Here is a 25308-nt window from a genome sequence, read left to right on the forward strand (position 1 = left end):
AGGCTTATGACTTAATGGGAGGAAGTAAATAAGTGCCACTAGGAAGGATGAACTGTTATAGTGTCTTCATCCAGACACACACCCCAAACAAACTTGCCAGATGATTCCGAAGACCTCTGTGTATTGTGGGAATGTGCTTGGAGGCATAGCCAAGAAATGAATCTAACACAATATGAATCAACAAGGGCAAAGAAAGATTCTTTGCCCTTGGTGACTCAATCTTCCTTTTCTCTTTGCTATACCTCCAGTTTCTGGAATTAGCTTGACATGAAAGCTTCCTGTTTATCCGTCTTTTTTCTCTAGCTTGCAACTGCAACCCAGTGGGCTCGGAGCCCGTGGAGTGTAGAAGTGATGGCAGCTGTGTTTGCAAGCCAGGATTTGGCGGCCTCAACTGTGAGCATGCAGCATTAACCATCTGTCCAGCTTGCTATAATCAAGTGAAGATTCAGGTGTGCATGCTAGCCAGACCTCACCCGCAGAAGTAAAATCCTGAAGTGTCTCCTGGGTGGTTCTGTCACAAATCCAGGACTCTCCTAGACTCCTGGGGACGGGGGCGGGGATTACTATTTCTTCCTTTAAAAATTGCTATGTTAAAAAAATTTCCATATACTAGTAAAAATACTTCAGGTTTATGTTCTTATATTTACCATTTTCAAAACCCCTTTTGCAGATACTGCCGCATTCGGTACTCATGGTAACTTAGTCAAATTGGAAGGAAAAGCATTCTGATCTCAGCTTTCACTGAGCAAACAACGTTTTGAAAAATGTGTAATTTTTCAAAGTCACATGGCCAGGTGGAACCGAGAATACCATCCATGTCCCCTGATTCTAAATTCAGTGCTCTTTCCATTATAATATGCCACTTTCTAGCTGGATTTTTTCCCAAGCGATGTCCTTATAAAACAAATGAAGGAGACATAAATGTATAAAACATATGAGGAGGTGTCAAGTCTGTCAAGGCAGGAATAGCCTCCAGAAGTTTCTCATTCAAATTCCAGAGAAGAATGAAATTGATGTTGTTGTTGTTAATTATTAATATTTTACTGGGGTGAAGGGTGGGGGAGGAAAGGGCCCAAACAGAACCCAAATGTAGAGCAAACTTAACCTATTTTTTAAAATTTATCTATTTAACCAGCCCTCTGTAGCACTTTATTCCAGGCACTGTTCTAAGTACTATACAAATACTAACTCATTTAGTCCAAGTAATAAGTCTGTGAGATATTATTATTATTATCCCCATCCTATGGATAAAGAAAATGACTTACCCAAGGTCACACAGCTAGTGAATAGTGGGGCCAGGATTCAGACTCAAAGTCTAGGCTCTAGAATCTGAACTTTAACATGACATGCCAAGCATTTCTGGGCTTTTAGCTACTAGCCCCTGGGTACCTGCTATTTGACCATGAACTCTGTCACCTGTTCTAATCCTCTTCCCTGTGTGGTTTCAGATGGATCAGTTTATGCAGCAGCTCCAGAACCTGGAGACCCTGATTTCAAAGGCTCAGGGTGACGGTGGAGCAGTACCTAACACAGAGCTGGAGGGCAGGATGCAGTGGGTTGAGCAGACCCTTCAGGACATTCTGAGAGAAGCCCAGATTTCAGAAGGTGATGAAGGCCAATTTCCCTTCACAAAGGAGAGAATTCGGAGTCCTAGAAAGCAATACACTGGGTCACAGAATCTTCGGTGGTAACAGTTCAGCAGATGTCTCTGCCTAGCCCTTGCGGAGGTGGAAGGACTGTCTGTGATGTTCTCCTGGGATCTGAATGATGGAGATAAAAGAGCAGTTGCATGCATTCATATGTTGGGTTTTTACTATTTTGCCATAAGCCAGTTAAAGTCACTTTTTCAACCCTCTGTTATATTTGACGACTTGGCCCCCCAACGTGCTTATCTTCCCTTTCCTTGTTGGTGTTCAGGTGCTATTAGATCCCTCAATCTCCAGTTGGCCAAGGCCAGGAGCCAAGAGAATAGCTACCGGAACCGCCTGGATGACCTCAAGATGACTGTGGAAAGAGTTCGGGCCCTGGGCAGCCAGCATCAGAACCGAGTTCAGGATACTCACAGGCTCATCACTCAGATGCGCCTGAGCCTGGAGGAAAGTGAAGCTGCCCTGCGAAACACCGTAGGTGGCGCTGGGTTAGGGGACTGGGAGTCATTGCTGAGATGGAAGACTGCCCATGTCACAGGCTCACCTTGTCTCTCTGGTTTTCTGGTCTCTCTGGCAGACAGTTAGACTTCTCTTCCTTGCAGCAGCTGCACCTTTGTTTATCTTCCTTGGCTTCCTGCAGTTTCCCATTTTACTGTGTTATGTCCTCTCCTAGTTCATTTCTTGCTACCCATAGCCTCATCTTGGCCGTCTCTTCTCCCTTCTTTCTGCAACTCTTCTAGGTTGTTAGTTCCCAGAGGGCAGGGTTCAATTTTGTTCATGTTTACATTCTCAGCCTGTAGCACAATGTGTGGTTGTGATAAATGTTTGCTGTAAAAAAGAAAGAGAGAGGGAGAGAGAGAGGAAGAAAGAAATAAAGAACAGATGAAAAAGGAAGAAAGGGAAGGAAGAAGAAAGGAAGGAAGGAGGCCAATAACGACATGGTTCTTAAAATAGGGGAAAAAATGTTGCCAGTATGATTTTCTTAATGACGTAGTTTGTAGTGTGGTCGGAGGGAGAGGTTTGAATGAGCACTCTTCTCGTTCTAAATAAAGAAGGCAGTGGTGATAATAATGTAAGTGGGTGGATAGGAGGTGGATAAAGAAAACTGGAAGATAATCAGATATTATGATGAGAAAATGAAGGATTTAAAAATAGTGTGTATTGATTTTCCTTTTGTAAAAAATTCAGAAAATACATAAAATTCCCTATGATCTCATTACTAAGAAATAACTACCATTAAAACTTGGTCTATGTTCTACTGGACTTTGAATACATATGCAAATATAAACATGTATATATTTTAAAATGCATCTATATCTATATACAGACTTCCTTTAAACTTGGATTTCTATTTTATTCTTGTCTATACATTTTTTAATGTAATGGCCATCGTGACCAGGGACTCGACATGTCACGTTGTAGAATGCTGTGTGACTAATGACAAGTGGCTCTGACAGAACAGGTGCAGAACCTGCTTAGGCTCCATGGCTCATATGTAGGCTCACGGCAAAGCCTTAACCAATTGTCCTTTTTCCACAGGACGTTCCTCCCTCAGAGGACTATATGGGGCCAAACGGCTTTAAAAGTCTAGCTCAGGAGGCCGCGAGACTGGCCGACAGGTGAGCAGTCCTGGAGGGCACCTCTGCTTCAGACCACCTCTGCAAGGCCAGCCTTGAACAGCACTGCAGGGTATTCAGGACCAAAGCATATTCATTATCTCCAGGCTCCTTTGCAGCCATCCCCCCGCCCTGAAGCCATTTTTTTAACCCCTTGGCTTTTAGTGTATATAGGTGGCCACTGGGCAAGGTCACTTGGCAGGAGTTGGGGGCGAGGGTGTTTCTTTCGCAGATTTCTCTATGACTCAACAGCATGGCTTTGGTGTATGTCAGATATAATTCCTTGGGCCCCATCAAATGAATCAGCCCTTGGAAAAGCATGCTTTGCACCTTTGAGGGATCCCAGGCTCCCACACCAAGCCTGGGAACGAGTAGCTGCGAGCTGTTTGCTGGCCTGTGGGGGCCAAGTCTGCAGAGGGGGAACGTCCTCCTGAAAACCGGCTCTGCAGGCCCCCAGTGATAACGGGCGGCTCCTTAGTTCTTGCCTGACTATAAATCCTACCATGTAGAAGAGGTTTGCTCTTGGCGGAGGGCTCAGCAAGGTGGCAGGCTCTGCTAATCACAAATGAAATTGTTAGCAGAAGGGGGCTGGCTTGTGTTCTTGCAGCGCACGCTGCCTCCTGAGCTCGTTTCCATCACTTTCTAGAACCAGGAGGACAAAAGCAACTGGGGGACTTTTATTGACAGGCTTTGTCCCCCTTAGTGGCGGGCTCAGTTTAGAGATGCAGCAAAACTAAATAGGGAGTTGGCTCCTGAATGGAATAAAACCTAGGGGTTTCTCCTGCAGAAAACAATTTACAAATGCAATATTTTATCACTCTGAGACTTCTCCCACCCATCTCCATAGCTTCCACTGATTATGCCATAAATGGAGTAGATGGCCAAAAAAGTCTAGGACATGAGGCTACTTCTCAGAACACCCTCTGCTTCTAGATAGCTCCTCTATTAGAGGAGCTCCATCTCATCTGGGTCAATTCTGTTTGGTTTTTCTAGTCCAACCAGTTCCCTTACTCCTCTCCTTTCATTTAAATAAAAGCCCTAAAGGAAGCTCTTTGCCGTGAAAACTCAAATTCTTGGTTTTTGATCCTTTCAGCCACGTTGAGTCAGCCAATAACATGGAGCAACTGGCCAGGGAAACCGAGGACTACTCCGAACAAGCCCTATCCTTGGCGCGCAAGGCTCTGAGTGAAGGAGGCGGAAGCGGCACGCTGGACGGCTCTGTGGTGCAAGGGCTTGTGGGAAAGTACGTTTCAACGGGTACTCACACGGGCCAATATAATCCGCTCTCTCCCAGGGTTCAATGCCAACCACGTCTGAGGGGTGCTGTGTTTCTTTAGAAGTACATCAATACTAAGAGGGACGAGAGGATGAGGGTATTACTTTGGAGGAAAACAGACGCTTTTAAGGCTGGAAGAAAAGGTTGATTAATCTCAGTAAAGTTTGTGTTTTGATTGAGAGGTTGTATATTTGGAGATACGGTCACCGTCTGTGGTGTTTAAAGGATGTGAGTACACTCATCTGATGGCATGGCACAGATAAACATAATATATTCATATGATCAAGAATTGGGAAAATAAATTAGGGAACTTGGGTTGAATTTTTCTGGCCCAACCTGTATAAACTTTAAGATCTATGTTTAAACTGTGGAAAGGAACACATCTCGTCTGGTTCTTCCAATAATCCCGACTACATACTTTTAACAGGATGAAGTTTTGCTTTTAATAAAAAAGAGTGAATTCTCAAAGTCCTCTTTCTTCATTCCCTGCAGATTGGAGAAAACCAAGTCTCTGGCCCAGCAGTTGTCAAGGGAGGCCACTCAAACTGACATGGAAGCAGATACGTCTTATCAGCATAGTCTCCGCCTTCTCAATTCAGCATCTCAGCTTCAGGGGGTCAATGATCAGTCCTTTCAGGTAAGGGCACCTAACCTATGCACTGATGTACAGAAGGGCCATAATGCTTTCTTCTCTGGGGGTTCCACTGAATCGTTCAATCATTCAGTTTTTTTTCTCCCTATTGACTTTTCTTGCTTTAGATTAGAAAGAGTATTTATTCTCCTCATTATCCTTGTTCTTAAACCCCAATCGTGGTCCCTGATAAGGCCATGGCTCACATCCTGAACCTATTCCTATTAGTGGTGAAAAGTTTTCTCTCTCTTTCCTAGTTCTGGGGACTGTTGCAACCTGTGGGAAATTATTATAGATAAAGTTTGATATTTACATTTGGGTCCAACCTATAGTGTATCTCCACGTACGGCCACTCAGAAGGCTTTTGTTTTTCTCAAAAGTTTTGCATTGTTTCTGTTATCTTCCTTTAATTATTTCAAATTTATTAGATTAAGCTTTCTACCTATGGCAAAAAGTACTCACAATGATTTCCACAAAAATTTTCCCATGTATATATAAACTAACACGTAAAATAATAGTAAAAAAAATAAAGCAGGCCTAAAACCTGTTTGATGTTTGGGAGACCTGTTGCCTGACTTTCATGAGGAATATTGTCTCATTTCTGCTAGACTTTGGGCCTGGATAATTGTTTACGAACAATGATGGCAGGTCCTAGGAAGGCTGGTGTGACAACTGGTGAGCAGAAAGTAAGGCTCATTCATTTTTGGGGGCTCACAGGTAGAAACGAAGAGGATCAGACAAAAAGCTGACTCTGTCTCAAGCCTGGTGACTAAGCGTGTGGATGAGTTCAAGCGTGTGCAAAGCAATCTGGGAAACTGGGAAGAAGAAACCCGGAAGCTCTTACAGAATGGGAAGAATGGGAGACAGGTATCGTTTGTTAGTTTGTTCATTCAACAAACATGTATTGAAGGGCTACCATGTGAATTAATGCTGTAAGAAGAACCATTAAAAACTCTCGAAAGGTCATGATACTGCTGCTTATAGAGACCTTAATGTAATTAGCTCAGCTCCACCCACTGAGTCAGCCCTCAAATCTAGGAATAGGACTCAGGCCTACTGGGTCTAATTTTGGTCTGGCTCTGTCTACTAGCTTGGTTTCAGGAAGTATCTAGAGTTTAAAATTAGGATGTGCAAACTGTTCTTGTACCTGATAGTGGACCAGAGCTTGAGACTGTTCTCAATGTGGGCTCCTATCGGGTCATTGGGTTATAAAGTTTGTGCTGCCCCAGGCTGTGGAGGGGTTTGCTACAGCACCCCTAGACTCTTTGGCGAATCACAGCTCTGTTGTCATGAAGAGAAGTGTGTCAGAGTGAATATGCCGGCAGGAGGGCACTCCCTGGGTGTGTGATACCTTTACTCTAATCTTGTTCTGCCTGCCTATTTACAGAAATCAGATCAACTGCTTTCCCGTGCCAACCTTGCTAAAAGCAGAGCCCAAGAAGCACTAAGTATGGGCAATGCCACTTTTTATGAAGTTGAGAACATCTTAAAGAACCTCAGAGGTGAGTATTTCGTGGTTCAGGTCACTTGAGTATTTTAAAGTTATAACCACGACTTTGGTTTATTTTGAATCTTTATAAATCTAAGTGACAGGTACATTGGGCTATTAATAGACACTTAATAAATATCTTTCTAAAGAAAAACATTTTAAAATATTTGATGTAGTAGAGAGAATTGAACTAAATGTCAAAAGGCTTGAGTTCTGATCTCTGCTCAGCCACATGACCGCGCTGAGCTGGCTGTGTGACCATAGGCAGGTCCCATGCCTTTCTAGATTCTAATGTTCCCCTCTGGAGAAATTTGAACTAAATGACCTCTAAGGTTCCTCACAGATTCAATATCCCGCTACCATACAGATAATTCTCTTTCTTTTCCTCCCTCCCTCTCTCCCTTTCTTTCTTTCTTTTCCTTTCTTTCTTCCTTTCCCTGTCTTTCTTCCGTCCTCCCCCCTTTCTTTTTTCTTTCTTTCTTCTTTCTTCCTTCCTTCCTTCTTTCTTTCTTTCTTAATTTCTTTCTTTCTTTTTCTTTCTTCTTTCTTTCTTTCTTTCTTTCTTTCTTTCTTTCTTTCTCTCTCTCTCTCTCTTTCTCTCTTTCTCTCTTTCTCTCTTTCTCCCTTCCTTTCTTTCTTTCTTTCTTTCTTTCTTTCTTTCTTTTCTTTCTTTCTTTGTTTCTTTCTTCTTTCTCTTTCTCTTTCTTTTGCCTGGTTGGTTCCAATGTATTGACAGGACCAGTGAGGTTGCCTTGTGGTAATAATAAAGCAACCTTTGTCATAGCATCTGGATTCCAGGTAATCTGGGTTTACGCCTTGTAGAGATTTGGTTAAAGTTTCAGTCTTCTTCACTAAAAACAAAAAATAAACATTCCTAATTCTTAGAATTTTCTTCACAGAAAGTCCCTCTCTACCCATTCTGTCCAGTCCCCAGCTATTGCCATTGGCAGCTTAGGGTTTAAGGCTCTGGCTTGAAACTTTGGGCTTCAAAGATTCCACCTGCCTCTGATTCATTTTGGGGTTCACTTTTGCAATGATGGGGACCCAGGGCAGGCTGACTGTTGATGGTTAGCTCAGTGCCTCCTTTAAGATGCTTTCTCCTGGACAAGAAAGAGTAATAGCCACAACTTTCCACACTCTCACCCCTGGGCAGTATTAACACTCTTTCTGTAATTGTTCGTAAAAACCTCAGCCACTTTCGTCTTCCGTTGGAAGCTAATTTTCAACTTTACGGCAATGTTTACTTATCTGCATTTCAGAGTTTGACCTGCAGGTTGAAGACAGAAAAGCAGAAGCTGAAGAGGCCATGAAGAGACTCTCCTACATCAGCCAGAAGGTTGCAGATGCCAGCGACAAGACCAAGCAAGCGGAAACAGCCCTGGGCGATGCTGCTGCCGACGCCCAGAGGGCAAAGAACGCAGCCGGGGAAGCCCTGGAGATCACCGGCAGCATAGAACAGGTAAAGGGACATCGAGGTGCAGGTTGGTGAGAGCAGCGCCAAACGCAAGGGTCATGTTCAGTGAGCAAAGAGCGCTGGGCTCATGTTGACCCGTCGGGTTCTGTTACGGTCCACGGCGGCCCCAGAGCCACTCGGCTGGCCCTCTTGCTGATTGGTTCACAGGGCTATCATTGGCTGAGTACTGCTGCCCCGTGCGCACCATTTTCAGCTCCCTTTTTGGACAACACCATGAGAAGAGCCAGCCAAGACTGTTGTTTATATAGACTATTGCATTAGTTTCCCGGAGCTGCTCTCACAAAGTACCACGGACTGGGTGGCTTAAAACAACAGGAATTTCTTCTCTCACAGTTCTGGAGGCTAGAAGTCTGAGACCAAGGTGTCAGCAGAGCCACACTCTCGCCAAGACTCTGGGTGGAAACTTCCCTTGCCTCTTCCTAGCTTCCCGTGGTGGCTGTCAATCCTTTGTGTTCCTTGGTTTGCAGCGACTTCCCTCCAGTCCCTGCCTCTGTCATCACATGGAGCTCTCCTTCCTGGGTGTCTCCAACTCTTCTTATAAGGACACTAGTCGTGTGGGCTTAGGGGCCCACTCTACTCCAATATGACTTTATCTTAACTAATTACATATGCAACAGCCCTATTTCTGAATTAGGTCACATTCTGAGGTACTGGGGTTTAGAATTTCAACATATCCTTTTGGGGGACACAATTCAACTTGTAGCAACTATACCAGTGTTTTGAGTCAAGATTATGAAATTCTGGAGTTCTGGATCCCTTGACCCTATGTTCTATGTCTAAGCTCCACTTACTCATTTTTCTCTTTCCTTCCATCCTGTGCCAGCACTGTGCTTGGTGCTGGGGATACGGACATGGGAAAGACCCAGTCCTTCTCTTCAGAGAGCATTCGGTGTAATGGGCAAGGGCAGGCTAGTTACACTTACAACCCATATGTTAAGTGCTACAGTAGAAAGAGTGCTTCTCAGCTGGACGAGAGCTTCGTCGTTCTTATTTAAGTATGACTTCTAGAAAGCTTAAGCAACTCTAGAAAGCCCAGAGGGAACTCTTGATATCTAGACTGTGTGGCCTCACCCTTGGACCACTTGGTAACTTCCAAAAATCATCTCGAATCTTAGGTCCCTTGAGGGTAGAGACCAATTTCCTGTGCTTCTCTTTACGTGGCTTCTAGTACAGAGGCGTCTGTGTAACTTGATGCCTAATGGTAGCTTATTGGTAAAGATATTGTTAAGATTCGTTCATCCTAATAAAAACAAAACTCAAAGCTATAGCCCATTCATTCTCTGCCCCCAAAGTCTACTGTCTTGGGGAGTAAAGCCATTCAAAAGATGGCAGCAGCAAAGAAACATGACAGAGAGTGAGATGAGTTTCTCACCCTCTGGGTTTTCCCGACTGGTTCCTGTTTCACTCACCATTTGGTGAGCTTAACCTGAGAGGGAAGCAGAGTCTCAGAGCTGATCGTCCTAGCCCCTGGAGACATACCCCCGAATTAACTTGTTTGAGGCAGAGCTTGGGGAAGGGTGTGTCCCCAAGTCTAACTCTCTCATTGTTCATCTCACTCCATCAGGGCCTGGCTGCAGCTGTATTTTTTCTGCAGTTGTCTTTGGGATGTTTTTGTGCCTTACCCCTCTCTCTCCTTCCGTCCCTGGCTCCTTTTCTTCTCCCAGGAGATGGGGAGCCTGAACTTGGAGGCCAACGTGACAGCAGATGGAGCCTTGGCCATGGAGAAGGGACTGGCCACTCTCAAGAGTGAGATGAGGGAAGTGGAAGGAGAGCTGGCAAGGAAGGAGCGGGAGTTCGGCACGTCTACGGATGCAGTGCAGACGGTAAGTTCCCGTGACTTTCCAGCAGAGAGCACTTTAACCTTGCCAGTGTGGGAACACCCTTGCAAAATGGGCTTGTGTTTCTGTTTTCCTCAGGTAATCACAGAAGCCCAAAGAGTTGATAACAGAGCCAGGAATGCTGGAGTTACGATCCAAGACACGCTTAACATGTTGGACGACATCCTACACCTAATAGGTATGTGGAGTATCCACAACCTTCCAGTCCATGTTCCAGGGCTTCTCCCAATGAGTGGGAGTCTAACTTTCCTTAAGGGTATCAGGAAATTTGCTTTGTTTCCAGGCCCAGATACTTCAGGGCCTGGAAACTTCTTTACATCTGTGGGACTATTTTACCATCTCTAAAATGGGTCACTGAGAACCTACCTGTTGCCCTTGGAGGTGAAAGTCTGTAGTTCAAAGAACTGGGTGTATGTAGGGAAGGTATATTGAGGCTCAGGGAGGTTAATAATGTCCTGCAGATCACACAGTGAATTGTGGAGGCAGGATTCGAGCTTCACAGTGAAAAAGAATACTGGCCAGTTTGACAGTCCTGCTAAGGATTCTGACCTTGATCCTGAGAACTTAGTAGACAGTGTCAAGCAGAGGGATGACATTGTTGCTGTATATTTTGGAAAGATCACTGGGGCAGCTGAGTGCAGGAGAGTATGAAGGTGGGTTAGACAAGAGGCAGGACGAGATGGTTCAGGAGACAGTTGAAATAACTGAGGGGAAGTCATAGAGCTCTGAGGAAGTAGGAGTGGTGGGGGGGGAAGATTCTCCCAGTCTGTGAGGTCAAGAATCACCCGCCAATTCTGCTGTTTGTCCCTTCCAACCACAGTTACACCTTGCTGTAACGGGTTGTGGAAACTTGAGCTGCCAGGTAGATGACCCGAAAGAAATGTCAAGGTGGTAGGTCCATGAGATACTGCAAAATCTTAGGATAAAATAGATTTGATGACACCGTGTGGCAGCAGCTCAGGTTTCCTCACAGAATCCCATCCAAAAGAAAACTCACATAAATTAAAATTATGGGCTTGGGTAGAACTGATATCAAACACTTACTGGCCTGTTTCATCGAGCCTGGACTGCAGCATATATGGAACTAGGGATTCAGTCAGAGATTCCAGCAACATTCAGGAGAACCTCTTTAAAACCGGATTTTTCTGTGGAGTGTCATCATCACCCCAAGAGACCAATATTGTCTGTGTTGTTATCCTGACAGCTTTGCTTTGTGATCCAATGAGCCCCAAAGAGTAAAAGACCCTCTAAGGGTAAAAAATAAATAAACAAATAAACCCTCCCCAGTGAAGAGTTTAGTGATTTTGCTTAGCGTTCTGAAAAAGGCAATGAAACTAACAGGGCCTTTAAAGGGAAAGTGAGAGCGTGGGGAGAGAGGCTGGATGGGAACTGTCAAACATTTACTGTGTGACAGGCACTATGCCAGGTTTTTCGTGGTGGAAGATCATTTAAGTCTTTTAAAGATCCTATAAAGTAAGTTTTATTATTATTATTATTTTTAAAATTTATTTATTTTACTTTATTTATTTTTGGCTGCATTGGGTCTTTGTTGCTGCACGTGGGCTTTCTCTAGTTGTGGCGAGCGGGAGCTACTCTTCATGGTGGTGTGCGGGCTTCTCGTTGCGGTGGCTTCTCTTGTTGCAGAGCACGGGCTGTAGGTGCACGGGCTTCAGTAGTTGTGGCTCACGGGCTCTAGAGCGCAGGCTCAGTAGTTGTGGCGCACAGGCTCAGTAGTTGTGGCTCGTGGGCTCTAGAGCGCAGGCTCAGTAGTTGTGGTGCACAGGCTTAGTTGCTCCGTGGCATGTGGGATCTTCCTGAACCAGGGATTGAACCTGTGTCCCCTGCATTGGCAGGCAGATTCTTAACCACTGCACCACTAGGGAAGCCTCAAGTTTTATTATTTTTATTATTTTATTTCACAAAGGAGTAAACGGAAGCTCAGGGAGTTTAATACTGTCCCACCGATCACATAGTAAGTTTTGGAGGCAGGATTCTAACCGAGGTCTCTGTCTCCAGTGTTCCTGCTGTTTTTGAGAAGCTCATGCTGCCTCCGCATGGACATTTTATCCCCAAGCTTGCTTCACTTTCCCTGCGTGTTGTAGAACCCTAAATTCTGGAATTCTCCCCTGTCCGCAGGTGAAGGACTGATCCACTGGATCAACATTTTTGTTGTAGTGCTCTTTCTACTCTGTTTGCTCTCCTGAGTCCCGGAGCAATAACAGCTTAATCTCTCTAATTGTGATAAACTTCTGCAGTCAAATGCTATCACTGCACCTGACCTTGAGTTTGAATTGACTAAGGACCACTCAGACCTTTTCAAACCAAATGGGTCTGGCCAGGTGCCCTTCATGCTGACATTAGTATCAGATTGTTTATGGGTGAAACATATCTGAACAAATGTGACCACATTTCATGTTGGAAATAAACTAATATCTAGACAGATTCCCACTGTTTCGGGCCAGAATGACGTCTTACGTCATTTCATAACAGCTGGAATTCATCCCTCAAATAGCAAAGCACACCTTGGCCTCTCTAAACCCTGAGGCCCAGCCAGTTTCTAAAGGTCTTCTAATGGAAAACAGCAAGAGATTTCCTAAGGGTGGTTCAGAAAGCAGAATTTGGAGTTGATTCTGATGTTAGGGATGAGCTGTGCTGGGCAGACACCTTGAGCAGTATAAGGTCCCTGTGACCTTCAGGCTTCATCCTTTCAGAGCAGGAGCTGTTACCTCTAACATGAAAACAGAAATCCAAGCTTCATCTTGCTGAACTAAAGAGTCCAGAGGCTTAAACTGGGCTGTTCAAAACCCAGTAATGAGGCTCGTGCTCTCAGAATTTCTTCTAGATTATTTATAATTTAAAATAAGCCTTCAAATGCACAGCATACTATTTGCTCTGGGCCGGTGAAAACGGAAATTAGCTAAAGTTACAGAAGGGCCTGCATATGTTCAAGGAGATCTAACCACAGCTTTTTCCTCTGTTAACTCCTTTCTTGTTTCCTAAAGCAGACCAGCCTGGCAGTATGGTTGAAGAGGGGCTGATCTTATTGGAGCAGAAGCTTTTCCAAGCCAAGGCCCAGATCAACAGTCAGCTGCGGCCGTTGATGTCAAAGCTGGAAGAGAGGGCAAGCTGTCAGAGGGGCCACCTCCGTTCACTGGAGACGAGCATAGATGGGATTCTGGCTGATGTGAAGAACCTGGAGAACATTAGGGACAACCTGCCCCCAGGCTGCTACAATACCCAGGCTCTTGAGCAGCACTGAAGCTGCCTTTGCGATTTCTCAACTGAGGTTCTTGGGATAGAGACCTCAGGCGCAGGAGCCGTCTCATGTGGGTGGGGTGGGATGGGGACATTTGAACCTGTTGAATGGGTGCGCTCAGGTCAACTGAACCTGGTCCCGTCCTTGAGACCTTGGCCAGATAAATGTCTTATTGTATCAGTGGGATGCTCTTTGCTTCCTGATTCAGGGTAATGAGGCAAATGGCACTGGGTATGAGACTCATCGAGGGCCTGGACCCCAAAGTGTAGACTGGGTGGAAGGACAAACCACACAGGCAGGTGTTTGTCTCAGAGTAGTCAGAAACTGAGTCCTGGAGTATGGACAAGTGCTGCTGGGTTGTAGACAGCTTATCCTTTGAGTAATGTGATCAAAGGGAAAATTTTTTGACTTTGCGCACACCTAAAATTCTTCCTAACGTCACAACAGAGAGTGAATTCCAGTCATGCTGTGGTCAGTAAAATACTATTGCCTCATGGTGTCCAACGTGTTCTTGTTGATCAGAGTTCTTCCCACTTATCACCCGGTCCATACACACATACTCCACTTTCAAACTGGAAGAAGTGAGCAGTGACGGAGTGAGGAGCTGTAAGGCTGGCCCCTTTGGAGCATTGGTACCCTGCCTTCGACTTCTTCTGGGCCTGGAAGTGACCTCCTTTCCCCTGATGATGGCAGGCAACTTAGAGACGACGTTTTTATTAAAGCATTTCCTACCGGCCAAGCAAACATTGGGAAAGTATTTACTTTGGGGTTTCAAAGTGATGTAAAAATGTAGCTTGGGCACTGAAAGAGGTGCAGTTATCCAAGATTTATTAGTCCTAATTCAATGCCATTTTTCAAACACTAAAAATTATATGCTTCTGTGTGTTTTGTTCTCTCTTCTGATACCAGACGATGTTCCTACTTATACTTGAGCTGGGTAGAGTCCATCCTTCCATCCATCTATCCTTACAACATATATTTATTGTACCTATTGTGTGCCGGGGGCTGGGGTACAGTGGTGTCATATTCTCTGTCCTCATAGAGTTGATTGAATAGTGAGGAAAACAAACCTTGAAAAAAATGTAAACTTACAAATCCTGTTCATCACAAGTGGTGTTTATTGCAATAACCCCATGGTTTGCAACCTCTTTTTCTCAACAGAACATGTGTTGCAAGACATCCCATGGGGGACTTGGATTTCGGTAAATAGCTGAAACGGCTCTGGGTTGTGCACACTTCTTTGCATTTCAGCTGTCGCTCTGTCCCTTTCCTCCGCTGATTGCGACACATTGTTGAGTCATAACACCAGTGGGAATTTCTGGAAAAACCAGAAGCACTTCCAACCGCGGCTCAGAAGGCTTTGGTGCTGCCTCACCTCTGTATTTCCTTGGCTTTTCATGGACATGTTTTTAAATAAAGAACAATTCTTAGATGCCCGTGGCCAGTTTCTAATTTGTTAAACTCTAAGCTTAAGGTGTAGGTACCAAAGCAATGACAACAAAGAATGCTTCAGAAAGAGCAATGAGCCCTAGAATTAACATCTCTAATTCCTTTTTCTGAGCATCTTGTTTTGCCCTTTCTAACCATGCACACACTTTATGAGATTTAACTGGTGCTGTCTTCTAAGCATAAAGGAGGATTTATTTCTAGAACAACCTGAGCAGGGCGGGGCTGATAATCAATATTTTTGTCTTTTTTTGCATCAGCTCTAAAATAAAGGTAAAATCAATAGTTTGCGGTACATTATCCTGCGTTTTAATAAACTAAAATTTAATCAGTTAAGATCCTGGATTGGCCATCTACCCAAGTGGCTGAGAAAAGGATTCTGCTTCTGCCTACACTGACCCGCCCCCCCAAATTCTGACCGATCTGATCACTATGCTTTACCTTCTCTGAAAGTGCATTTTTAATCCTGTCTTGGAATACACAATCACATATGTTACAAATTCGCTTACATTAACTACTATCTCACACAGACCTAAAAATATGCGTAACTCCCTCACGACAGACTTTCTTCTTGCCCTCATGGCGTACTGGATGTGGAGAAAGTTGGCACAGTAGCCCACCACATAGTCATTTCCAGAGGCCCTACCACCATGTGACTTCTCAGGTTGCCCTCTGCACCGTCTCCATCCCAGGGGGTGGAGGGGAAAAAAGACATGGAAGACGGAGACACATGGAAGGTCTTTGTGGGCCAGGCCTGGGAGGGGCTGCACATCACTTTCTCTCACATTCTGTGGTCCAGAACCCAGTATTATTATGACCTCATCTTACTGGCAAGGGGTCTAGGAAATACAGTCCCTTGGCAGGAAGCCACTTCTCTGACAATTCTATACTGTGAAAGGGGAGCATGCATCATGAGTCACTGGCTATCTGTTGCTGCCAAGTGTAGGATTAGGTAGTAGCGACTTTAGAGAACTTGGTGGGGGATCCCATTAGTTAATAACCAAGATGCATGTAATCATAAAAGGATTCATCAGTGGGTTAGACTGTTAAGGAAGTCATAAAAATGTCTTCCCTGACAAACAGGAAATGATCCCCAAGTAGGGATGGGGAGTGGAAAAGTGACTCACGTGACTCTCTTAGTATAATAATGATTCCCTCATTTCTGAGGATGTGGCAGACTGTCCCTAAGAAGAAAGAAGGGGTGTGTGACTTAGAAATAGCCTACCCAGGACTTAGACTCTGTTACCAGTCCTGAGCTGAACCTGCCAAGTTAAGGGTACTTTCCTTCCTGTTTCTATCAGTGTTTATCATTTGTAGTGGCAACTCTCTTGTGCTTCTCCTCTGAGAGTTGCCTGATTAACTATGCCACTGGTAAGCTATCACACATATCATCATCTACTTTGGCTCATGGGGATCTCTGTTTGGAGAGGTGGGTAGAAATGAAACTGCTCATAGACTGTAACATCTTAGCAGATGTATTTCTTTCATTTTTTTTTAACACCTTTATTGGAGTATAATTTCTTTACAATGGTGTGTTAGTTTCTGCTGTATATAACAAAGTGAACCAGCTATGTGCATACGTATATCCCCATACCCCCTCCCTCTTGCATCTCCCTGCCACCCTCCTTATCTTTCACCTCTACGTGGTGAAAGCACAGAGCTGATCTCCCTGTGCTATACAGCTGTTTCCCACTAGCTATCGATTTTACATTTGGTAGTGTATATATGTCAGTGTTACTCTCTCACTTCACCCAGCTTACCCATCCCCCTCCCCATGTCCTCAAGTCCATTCTCTGTCTATGTCTTTATTCCTGTCCTGCCCCTAGGTTCATCAGAACCTTTTTTTTTTAGAGTCCATATATATGTGTTAGCATACGGTATTTGTTTTTCTCTTTCTGACTTACTTCACTCTGTATGACAATCTCTAGGTCCATCCACCTTGCTACAAATAACTCAATTTCGTTTCTTTTTATGGCTGAGTAATATTCCATTGTATATATGTGCCACATCTTCTTTATCCATTCATCTGTCGATGGACACTTAGGTTGCTTCCACTTCCTGGCTATTGTAAATAGTGCTGCAATGAACATTGTGGTACATGTCCCTTTTTGAATTACGGTTTTCTCAGCGTATATGCCCAGTAGTGGGATTGCTGGGTCATATGGTGGTTCTATTTGTAGTTTTTTAAGGAACTTCCATACTGTTCTCCATAGTGGTTGTATCAATTTACATTCCTACCAACAGTGCAAGAGGGTTCCCTTTCTCCACACCCTCTCCAGCATTCATTTTGTTTGTCGATTTTTTGATGATGGCTATTCTGACTGATGTGAGGTGATGCCTCATTGTAGTTTTGATTTGCATTTCTCTAATGATTAGTGATGTTGAGCATCTTTTCATGTGTTTGTTAGCAATCTGTATATCTTCTTTGGAGAAATGTCTATTTAGGTCTTCTGCTCATTTTTGGATTGGGTTGTTTGTTTTTTTGATATTGAGCTGAACAAGCTGCTTGTATAATTTGGAGATTAATCCTTTGTCAGTTGCTTCATTTGCAAATATTTTCTCCCATTCTGAGTGTTGTCTTTTCATCTTGTTTATGGTTTCCTTTGCTGTGCAAAAGGTTTTAACTTTCTTTAGGTCGCATTTGTTAGTTTTTGTTTTACTTCCATTTCTCTAGGAGGTGGGTCAAAAAGGATCTTGCTGTGATTTACGTCAAAGAGTGCTCTTCCTACATTTTCCTCTAAGAGTTTTATAGTGTCTGGCTTTATATTTAGGCCTTTAATCCATTTTGAGTTTGTTTTTGTGTATGGTGTTAGGAAGTGTTCTAATTTCATTCTTTTACATGTAGCTCTCCAGTTTTCCCAGCACCAATTATTGAAGAGGCTGTCTTTTCTCCATTGTATACTCTTGCCATCTTTATCAAAGATAAGGTGACAATATGTGTATGGGTTTATCTCTGGGCCTTCTATCCTGTTCCTATATTTCTGCTTTTGTGCCAGTACCATACTGTCTTGATTACTGTAGCTTTGTAGTATAGTCTGAAGTCCAGGAGCCTGATTCCTCCAGCTCCATTTTTCTTAAGATTGCTTTGGCTATTCTGGATCTTTTGTGTTTCCATACAAATTGTGCAATTTTTTGCTCTAGTTCTGTGAAAAATGCCATTGGTGGTTTGATAGGGATTGCATTGAGTCTGTAGATTGCTTTGGGTAGTACAGTCATTTTCACACTGTTGATTCTTCCAATCCAAGAACATGGTATTTCTCTCCATCTGTTTGTATCATCTTTAATTTCTTTAGCAGATGTATTTCTGATCTGATCCCAGGATGTGATTCCTTTTTTTCAGTACTCTTAGGAGGCTGGACAAAAGGGTGAGATGATACTCAGTAATGTCCAATGTTTGGACCAAGTCTCAAGGACCAGGAATATGTTTCTCTTTCTTTTTTTAATGTTTTATATGGTCATGGGAATGTTGTGGATTCTTGCTGTGGTTCAATTTTCCCACCTGGAAAGCAGAGATTAGATTTTTTTTTCTCTCTCTCTGCTTTCCTTATACAATGGGCTACATGGAACTTTCTAGGAAATTCCAAGATCTGAAGCTTACTTATGGGTCATAAGGGGAAAAATGTGCTATGTACATGTATGTTAATTCATAGGTAGTGTATGTATTTTATAAGTTAGTATAAGTAAGCAAAATAAACCAGTGTTTTTACCCAATTTTAAACAAGAGCACATCATTACGTAGTCTCAGGAGAGAAGGAAAAAAGTGTTTCGCTTTGCGAGTAAAATAGCAAACATAAATACAAGCCATCAATTTATAAGGCACATCAAGCGCCATCGTGATATGCCAACAAACCCACATGGATACACACAAAGCTGACTAGTCTCAGTCTTAAACAGAAAAAGATACTAAGAACCAAAATAATTTTTAAAAACCTCACACAACTCATCTGACAAACGAGTAGCTGAGCCTTAAATGAGGTGGCCGAATGGGGAATTGTTATCTGACCTACTGAATCATGACTGATATTAGCTAAGGACTATCACTATTTACACCTAAACCCGTGCATAATGTATGTCACGACTAAAAATTAAATACAAACTAACAGTCACAGCAGGATTGAACAATTAACTTATTCGGTTTTTGCTTGTTTACTTTACCAAACAAAACCAATTGTGAGTTTAACAATTTCTGTCTTACTTGAGATCTTTTATGTCAAGAAGCAAGTTATCCAAGTTTTTAATTTTCACAAATACATTTTTAAGTCACAAAGCACTGATTTCATTAAGGATCCAAAGCTAACCAAGACCAGACTATGCAGATTAGGTAGAACCTAAGATTTGATTTTTTAAAAAAACTGAGAAAACTTAGGCACAATTGACATATTTGCTAATTATTCTTCCCTGCTTATGGGTGTGGTTGTATATACTTTCATATTACACATGCTGCATCAGCTATACCAGCCAGAGAATCTCCTGCTCTAAGAGCGTGCTTAACAACCGTTGGCTTCTGTCAAGTAAGACTGTGAAGAAAAAGTGGTTAATTCTGCAAATCACAGAGAAGATTCTAGGCCAAGACACGAGACTAGTAGCATCATCTTATTTATTAACGTAATTGAAACATTTTGCCGATAAAACTTTTGTCTGTGACTATTCTAGCAACAAAATTTTACTCAAAATATTTCACTGTGAGATGGTGTTGCAACTTGAATGTAGTTTTTATTAATGTGTTGATTTCCAAAGCAAATCTTATTCTCAAAATGGCAGATTCAGGGACCAAAAAGTGATTCAAAAAAGCTTCCCCCTCCCCATGCCAATCCTTGAGACTGCTTGGATCAAGCTGAGGTCTGGGCCCCAGACCTAGACTGAAGGCGGAGGGAAAGAGTGTAACTCATTCCTAACTGACTGTTACAGGCTAATAGGACATTCCAAACATACACAACAAAGAAACCACGTGAAGAATCGCGTTTACTGGGCAGCTATAGGAAGGCGCAGACCAAATGAAGTGGACAGAGCACGTTCATCATCTTTACCACGATGCTATTCCTAAGGTGTCCAAATTGGATGAACTACAAAATCGATCCCTGTTTCCATCCTTCCCATCTCACCTGCCCGCTTTCCTGCCGTAGCCTTGGGAGAGATCCTGAGCTTTTCATATTCTACTGATTTATTTTTGCATTACTCTTTTGATGAATAAAATATAACATGCTTCTCTCTCTTAGTCCTCTAGAGAGAGAGAGAGAGAGAGAGAGAGAGAGTCTGTTTGGGGGAATAGATTTGGGCTATTAAAATACAAGTCATTTCTCCCTGTAATTCTCTGCCTTTTGCTGTAGTTTGGTTATGGAGTCTTGCTTTCAATTTAATTACAACATCATGTTCTTTTATTCTTTCTGAGAAGCTGAAGCATGAGACTAGGGAACGTTGGGGGAAGGTTGACCAAGCCGGGACAGGAAGAACAGCGTCTCTAGAAGCTCTAGTTCTGGGTTTCAGGCACTTCAGTAAGAGACTTTCCTCCCCTGTTCCCATGTACATTCAAGGAAAGTGAAAGCAAGATGGCCCCAGAGGCTGCCTGGGGTTAGGGAAGGGGGTTGGCAAATGAGGTACCAGCTAGCAGCACAGACCCCTGCCCCCAAAGGGCCATTCCTTGAGAAGAGAGTCATTGACACAAAGGGTTTCCCTCCTGCCTGTTCTTACCTATCAGCCACTTTCATAAAAGTGGGAGGGACCTTTTTATTGGTAGGCAGGAAATGAGGCTCCAGACTCCTCTTGACACAATCTTTCTAGCCCATGCCCTTCTCAGGATCTCTGAGCCTTTGGGTTGGCCTTTTTGGGAAGGAGCAGGACCCGAGTGCAAGTTGGGGTCTCGAGGTCATCCTGTTGGCACCTGGGGCACTACTTCAAACTCTGAATCATCTCTCTGGTGTTGGCCTTGGCTGGGTCACAGTCATCGTGTCCTGCCCTGGACTGAGAGAGGGGCTCTGACCTCCCCCTAGCAAGTGAAGAATGGGGCAGGGCAGGAAATGGACAATTCCATCCAAAAGGGGAGTCACTTTTCCTGGTATTAAAGAAAAGCTATTTTAACATGATCCTTATGATTCATCAAGATAGAATCTGCCCCATTTCATTCCTAGAAATCTACTTCTATGCTCCCATTCTTTTCTTCAGCTCATCTCACTCTCCCTACAAGCATGCCTTCTGCCTCCCCCTCCCCCCCCTCCCCCACTGAATGCCGAGAGCCAGCCCTGTTTCCTCTCATGGGTCGTGGACTAAATGGGGCTTGACCACAGAGCCCAGCAAAGGAAAAGTGGGCCAAAGAGACAAAAGACAGCTGGTCTTTCTCAGATCTGCTCACGTGGATCTTCAGAATAAACTCTATCCATAAACTCCATATCCTTGAAAATGCGTGTTCCCCCAGGGAATCCAGCTCCCTGATTTCCTTTGTTTCGTTTCCTGGCTTGCAACTGTCTTGCCTAGACAAAGATACTTCTGTCACTCTCTCTCCAGCACTAATGCAATCTTGAGCACTTTCTGGGTCTTTGTCTTCCACAAAGCAATCCTTTCTTGGATTCAGATTTCCTCCAAGCCGTTGCCATCTCCAGCTATCGGTTTCTAAGGGAAACCTAGCTACGGCCTTCCTCACCATCACACCCTCCCCCAGGACTAGCAAACACAAGGCCATATACAGGGAGCACCTGAGACAAACATAACTTAAGAGAAAGATGCCAGGTAAAGGCTGAAAACTACATCTTACCTGGTCAGTATCATGGGAAACCAGAGGATCAGAGACCATGTGGTGTGATGACCTAAGGGGTCAGGGAGACGTTAACCTTTTGTCAGACTCTACACTTGCTGTGTGACCTTGGACCAGCCATTTAATCCAGTGGATCTCTGCTCCCTCATCCTTTAAAGGAAAGGTTGGATCAACAAATCTCTAAAGATCTTTCCAGTTTATGATTCCATGATCCTTATCCAAACACTGAGACCTGAGAATAGGATCTCACTTCTGTCCTTTGGAGATTATTTCCATAATGCAAGAGGAACAGCACCTCCCCCACCCCACCTTGCTATTCTTCTGTTGAATTTAGTTTCTTTCCCTGGAGGCTATTGAAGGATGTTACAGATGTGAAATGTGTGGTGAAGAACATTGTTTCTGGTGTCAGATCCTACCTGGCCCCTTCTGGGCCAGGGTTGGTACTAGATTTTGAAAAAATTATCCTACCGTTCAGGGACCATTCCTCAAAGAACCAAAAACCCAAGAGCCAGAGACTAGATGAGGGACACAGAGTACAAGACGGTAATTTCCTTTTGGTTTTTTAAGCAGGTCGTGAACGAGGCCTGAACAACTAGAACAGAGTCTGTCAAAACTATTTCCAGGGCAGCAGAGGAAGGTGGGAAATTAGGGAGAAAAGGGGTGAAACACTTTAGCGGCTCTTGACACTCCCCCGAGATCTCTGTTCTGGGAGCCCACGCTCACCAGGAGGCGATGACTGTGGCTGCTGGGCTCAGCACAAGATGTAATCCTAACCCAGGAACAAGGCTGAGGCTCTGCTTCTCTAAAAGGAACTAACCTCAGGCGCCGCCTGTGTTACCAAGCTAGAGTGGGTGAGAATCACCGGTTCCCATCAGGGAAACTGACTGCTTTCTCCTAGGTCATCCTGGACTTACATTATGACAGAAGCATTTCCCAGCCAAACAGGCAATAAGTAATTCCAGTGAGCAAAGATCTCTATGGTTGAGTGAATTCCTAGCATATTTTATTTCAGAAATGACTGCATTATTAGGATTTGGCCTTGCGTAGGTAATTCTTCTCAAATGCAAGAATGCGTAATTCTTCTCAAATGCAAGAATGCGGCTGAGTATGGCCTCCAAGGGCTTTGATGGTGATCTGAAGGTCCCTTGGTAATGCCCGGGCTGGCAGAGAACAACCCACATTCTGTCACAAGTTACAGCCCAAATAAGGAACCGCACAGATGCCACCAAGAAAGGAGAAGGGACTGGCTCTGTGTGATCACAGGCCCATCAGGAACGTGGTCTTCTGAAACTAGGGAAATGGGCTGAAATCCTTCTGAGAAACGCTACTATTCCCAGACTTGCATCCCAGGTTTCAGAACATGAATGTCTCCATCTCGACCCCAGACTGCGGTGTGTGTGGGCAGCAGAGGGGAGAAAGCGGGTAGGTGGGTGAGGGTTTTGGGAAAGTGGAGGTGGCTCGGCCTCGTTCACCGGGTGTAGCCCACACGCACCTTCTGAGAGCTGAGGCTGGCTGCGGTATCCTATCAAAATGGAAGGAATACCACAGGAATGCAACAAGACTACAAACATAAAGAACCACGGACACTGATTGGATCCAAGTTCTCTGAGGAGTGAACAACAACGACACAAAACATAAAAAAACGAAAGAAAAGAAAGAAAGAAAGAAAAATAGCCCTTTGTGGTAAAGGGCATGCTGGGAAGGCGAGGGCCGGAGCCACCTCCCCAGAGCATGCTGGGAGACGGACACCCGCGCATCTCCGAGGACCGCACTTCCCCTATCCCTACCCCCTCACCCACCCCCAACCCGGAGACTAGAGGAAAGTTTGTCCGAAGATGACTGCGGAGTGGGGTATGCCGTGGTTCTCTGCAGGTCCTCCACACTGTGGGGGGGTTGAGTCAGCAAGTGGGGACAACAGTCAAGATGAGATGGAGGAACAGAGAGGCAGGAGAGAAATGGGACGGACAGAGGCTGCAGGGGCCAGTGTGTTGGTGGAGGACGAGGGGAGACTGGAGCAGAGGGCCCTGGGGCTGCTAGCCCGAGGTGTTGATGTACAGCTGGCTCTTCAGAATGTAGTCGATGACCGGCTGGGACAGGTAATCCACGACATGGCCGTCCCCATGCTGCAGGGCCAACCTGGATGAGAAGAGACAGTAATCAGATGACATCCTTTCCTGAAGCAAGGCCAGAGGACAGGCCAGCCCATTCCCTTTCGGGGAAAGGGTTTACCCAACACCCCATTACCAGTCTTTGCTTAGGCTAAATACACGACATCCCTAACAGGAAAAGCCCTCCTGCCCCCATCATTCCTCCCCCATCCTAACTCTGCCACTTCCTAACTGAGGAACCTTGGGCAAGTTGTTTAAGCCCATCTATTCTTCCATTTTCTCGTTTATAAAATGGGGGTAGTATTTGGGCCGATCTCAGTTATTAAAATGATTAAATGAGTCATTACACAAAGCACTTAGAAAAGCCCAAGCACACAGTAGGCATTTCAATGCAAGTGTTAGCTATTCTTATTTCATTTCTTTGTGTTTCTCTACACCATGGTCTCATGAAAATGAACCTTATGATTGACCCCTTCTTTTCCTTCCTATGGAAGCCCTGATAGAGAAGAAGTTGCCCTTCTCTGAGGCCCTTCTCACCAGCCCTGGGGGGCGGGTGGACTACCAAGTACAGAAGGGGTCTGGTCATACAGTCTGGTTTCCGCATGGTTTTGCTCCAGACTTGGTCTGGCTGCTCCCCATTTTCTATGCGCATGATGGTCTTGGGGATGTCAGGCCCCAAGGAGCTATTTGTAAGAACTCATATACTCCTCCGCATATCTAGATTCTAAAAGGCATCTGTGCTCTGCGTTGTGAGATCTCCCCAGAGGCTGGCTCAGTGCCTTTTCAATGCATAGTGTCCTGACCTTCCAGCAAGCTAGGTTCCCAAGTGCCTCCCTGCACAGTTTACAGGGAGCCTTCTTGAAAAAGTGGTCTATAACTGTGGTTTCCAAATGCCAATCCCAGCTTCACGAGAATCACCCAGGAAGCAGATAGCCAGGCCCAACACCCAGAAATTCTGATTCAGTGGGACTCAATGGGACACGGGAATCTGTGCTGTGTAAGTTCTCACGGTAATTCTATTGTGCAGCCGTGGCTGGAACCACAGCCTTCCCCTTTCCCCTCACTGGTTGTTGTCACTGGGTTTCTGCTCTCACCTCACAGTTGATGCTACTATTTCAAGTGTCTACATAATCACCTTCCAGGGAAGAAGTCCAGTGGATCTTTTAAAATCCTGGGCTCATTTGATTTCTCTGAAACATGCGACACAGATGACAATTGACAGGACTCTCCATCTTTGTACCCTCTGCTGCCTTTGTTCCAGGGCCACCAATGCTGGTGGTTTCTGACTGCTCCTTCGTCTCTTTTATTTTTTTTTTATTACTTTTTAAAAATTGAAGTATAGTTGATTTACAATGTTGTGTTAGCTTCAGGTGTAGAGTGAAGTGATTCAGTCATACATATCTATCTATCTATTCTTTTTCAGGTTCTTTTCCTTTGTAGGCTATTACAAAATATTTAGTATAGTTCCCTGTGCTATACAGTAGATCCTTGTTGGTTATCTATTTTATACATAGTAGTGTGTATATCTTAATCCCAAACTTCTAATTTACTCCTCAGCCTTTTTTTTTTTTTTTTTTTTGCGGTACGCGGGCCTCTCGCTGCTGTAGCCTCTCCCGCTGCGGAGCACAGGCTCCGGACGCGCAGGCTCAGCGGCCATGGCTCACCGGCCCCGCGCCTCTGCGACATGTGGGATCCTCCCGGACCAGGGCACGAACCCGTGTCCCCTGTATGGGCAGGCGGCCTCTCAACCACTGCGCCGCCAGGGAAGCCCCCTCAGCCT

The 25308-nt window shown here is 44.5% G+C and overlaps 2 protein-coding genes across 2 annotated transcripts in view; one reads left to right on the forward strand and one right to left on the reverse strand.

Moving 5' to 3' along the window:
- The window catches only part of LAMC2 (laminin subunit gamma 2), a 61631-nt gene extending 46970 nt beyond the window's left edge, over positions 1-14661 (forward strand). The window contains exons 12-23 of the mRNA XM_060009816.1: positions 304-449; positions 1449-1605; positions 1918-2123; positions 3189-3268; positions 4359-4508; positions 5034-5178; positions 5890-6039; positions 6560-6674; positions 7921-8120; positions 9800-9958; positions 10052-10151; positions 12979-14661. Of these exons, the coding sequence (XP_059865799.1) occupies positions 304-449; positions 1449-1605; positions 1918-2123; positions 3189-3268; positions 4359-4508; positions 5034-5178; positions 5890-6039; positions 6560-6674; positions 7921-8120; positions 9800-9958; positions 10052-10151; positions 12979-13232 (1862 nt within the window). The 3' untranslated portion in view covers positions 13233-14661. The remainder of the gene's footprint in view (positions 1-303; positions 450-1448; positions 1606-1917; positions 2124-3188; positions 3269-4358; positions 4509-5033; positions 5179-5889; positions 6040-6559; positions 6675-7920; positions 8121-9799; positions 9959-10051; positions 10152-12978) is intronic.
- Positions 14662-23195: 8534 nt separating this feature from the next.
- NMNAT2 (nicotinamide nucleotide adenylyltransferase 2) overlaps positions 23196-25308 on the reverse strand; it is a 189799-nt gene continuing 187686 nt past the window's right edge. Inside the window, exon 12 of the mRNA XM_060035178.1 lies at positions 23196-23556. Coding sequence (XP_059891161.1) covers positions 23454-23556 — 103 coding nt within the window. The 3' untranslated portion in view covers positions 23196-23453. The remainder of the gene's footprint in view (positions 23557-25308) is intronic.

Source organism: Delphinus delphis, chromosome 1 (assembly GCF_949987515.2).
Source record: "Delphinus delphis chromosome 1, mDelDel1.2, whole genome shotgun sequence".
In the NCBI taxonomy this organism is placed as follows: Eukaryota; Metazoa; Chordata; class Mammalia; order Artiodactyla; family Delphinidae; genus Delphinus; species Delphinus delphis.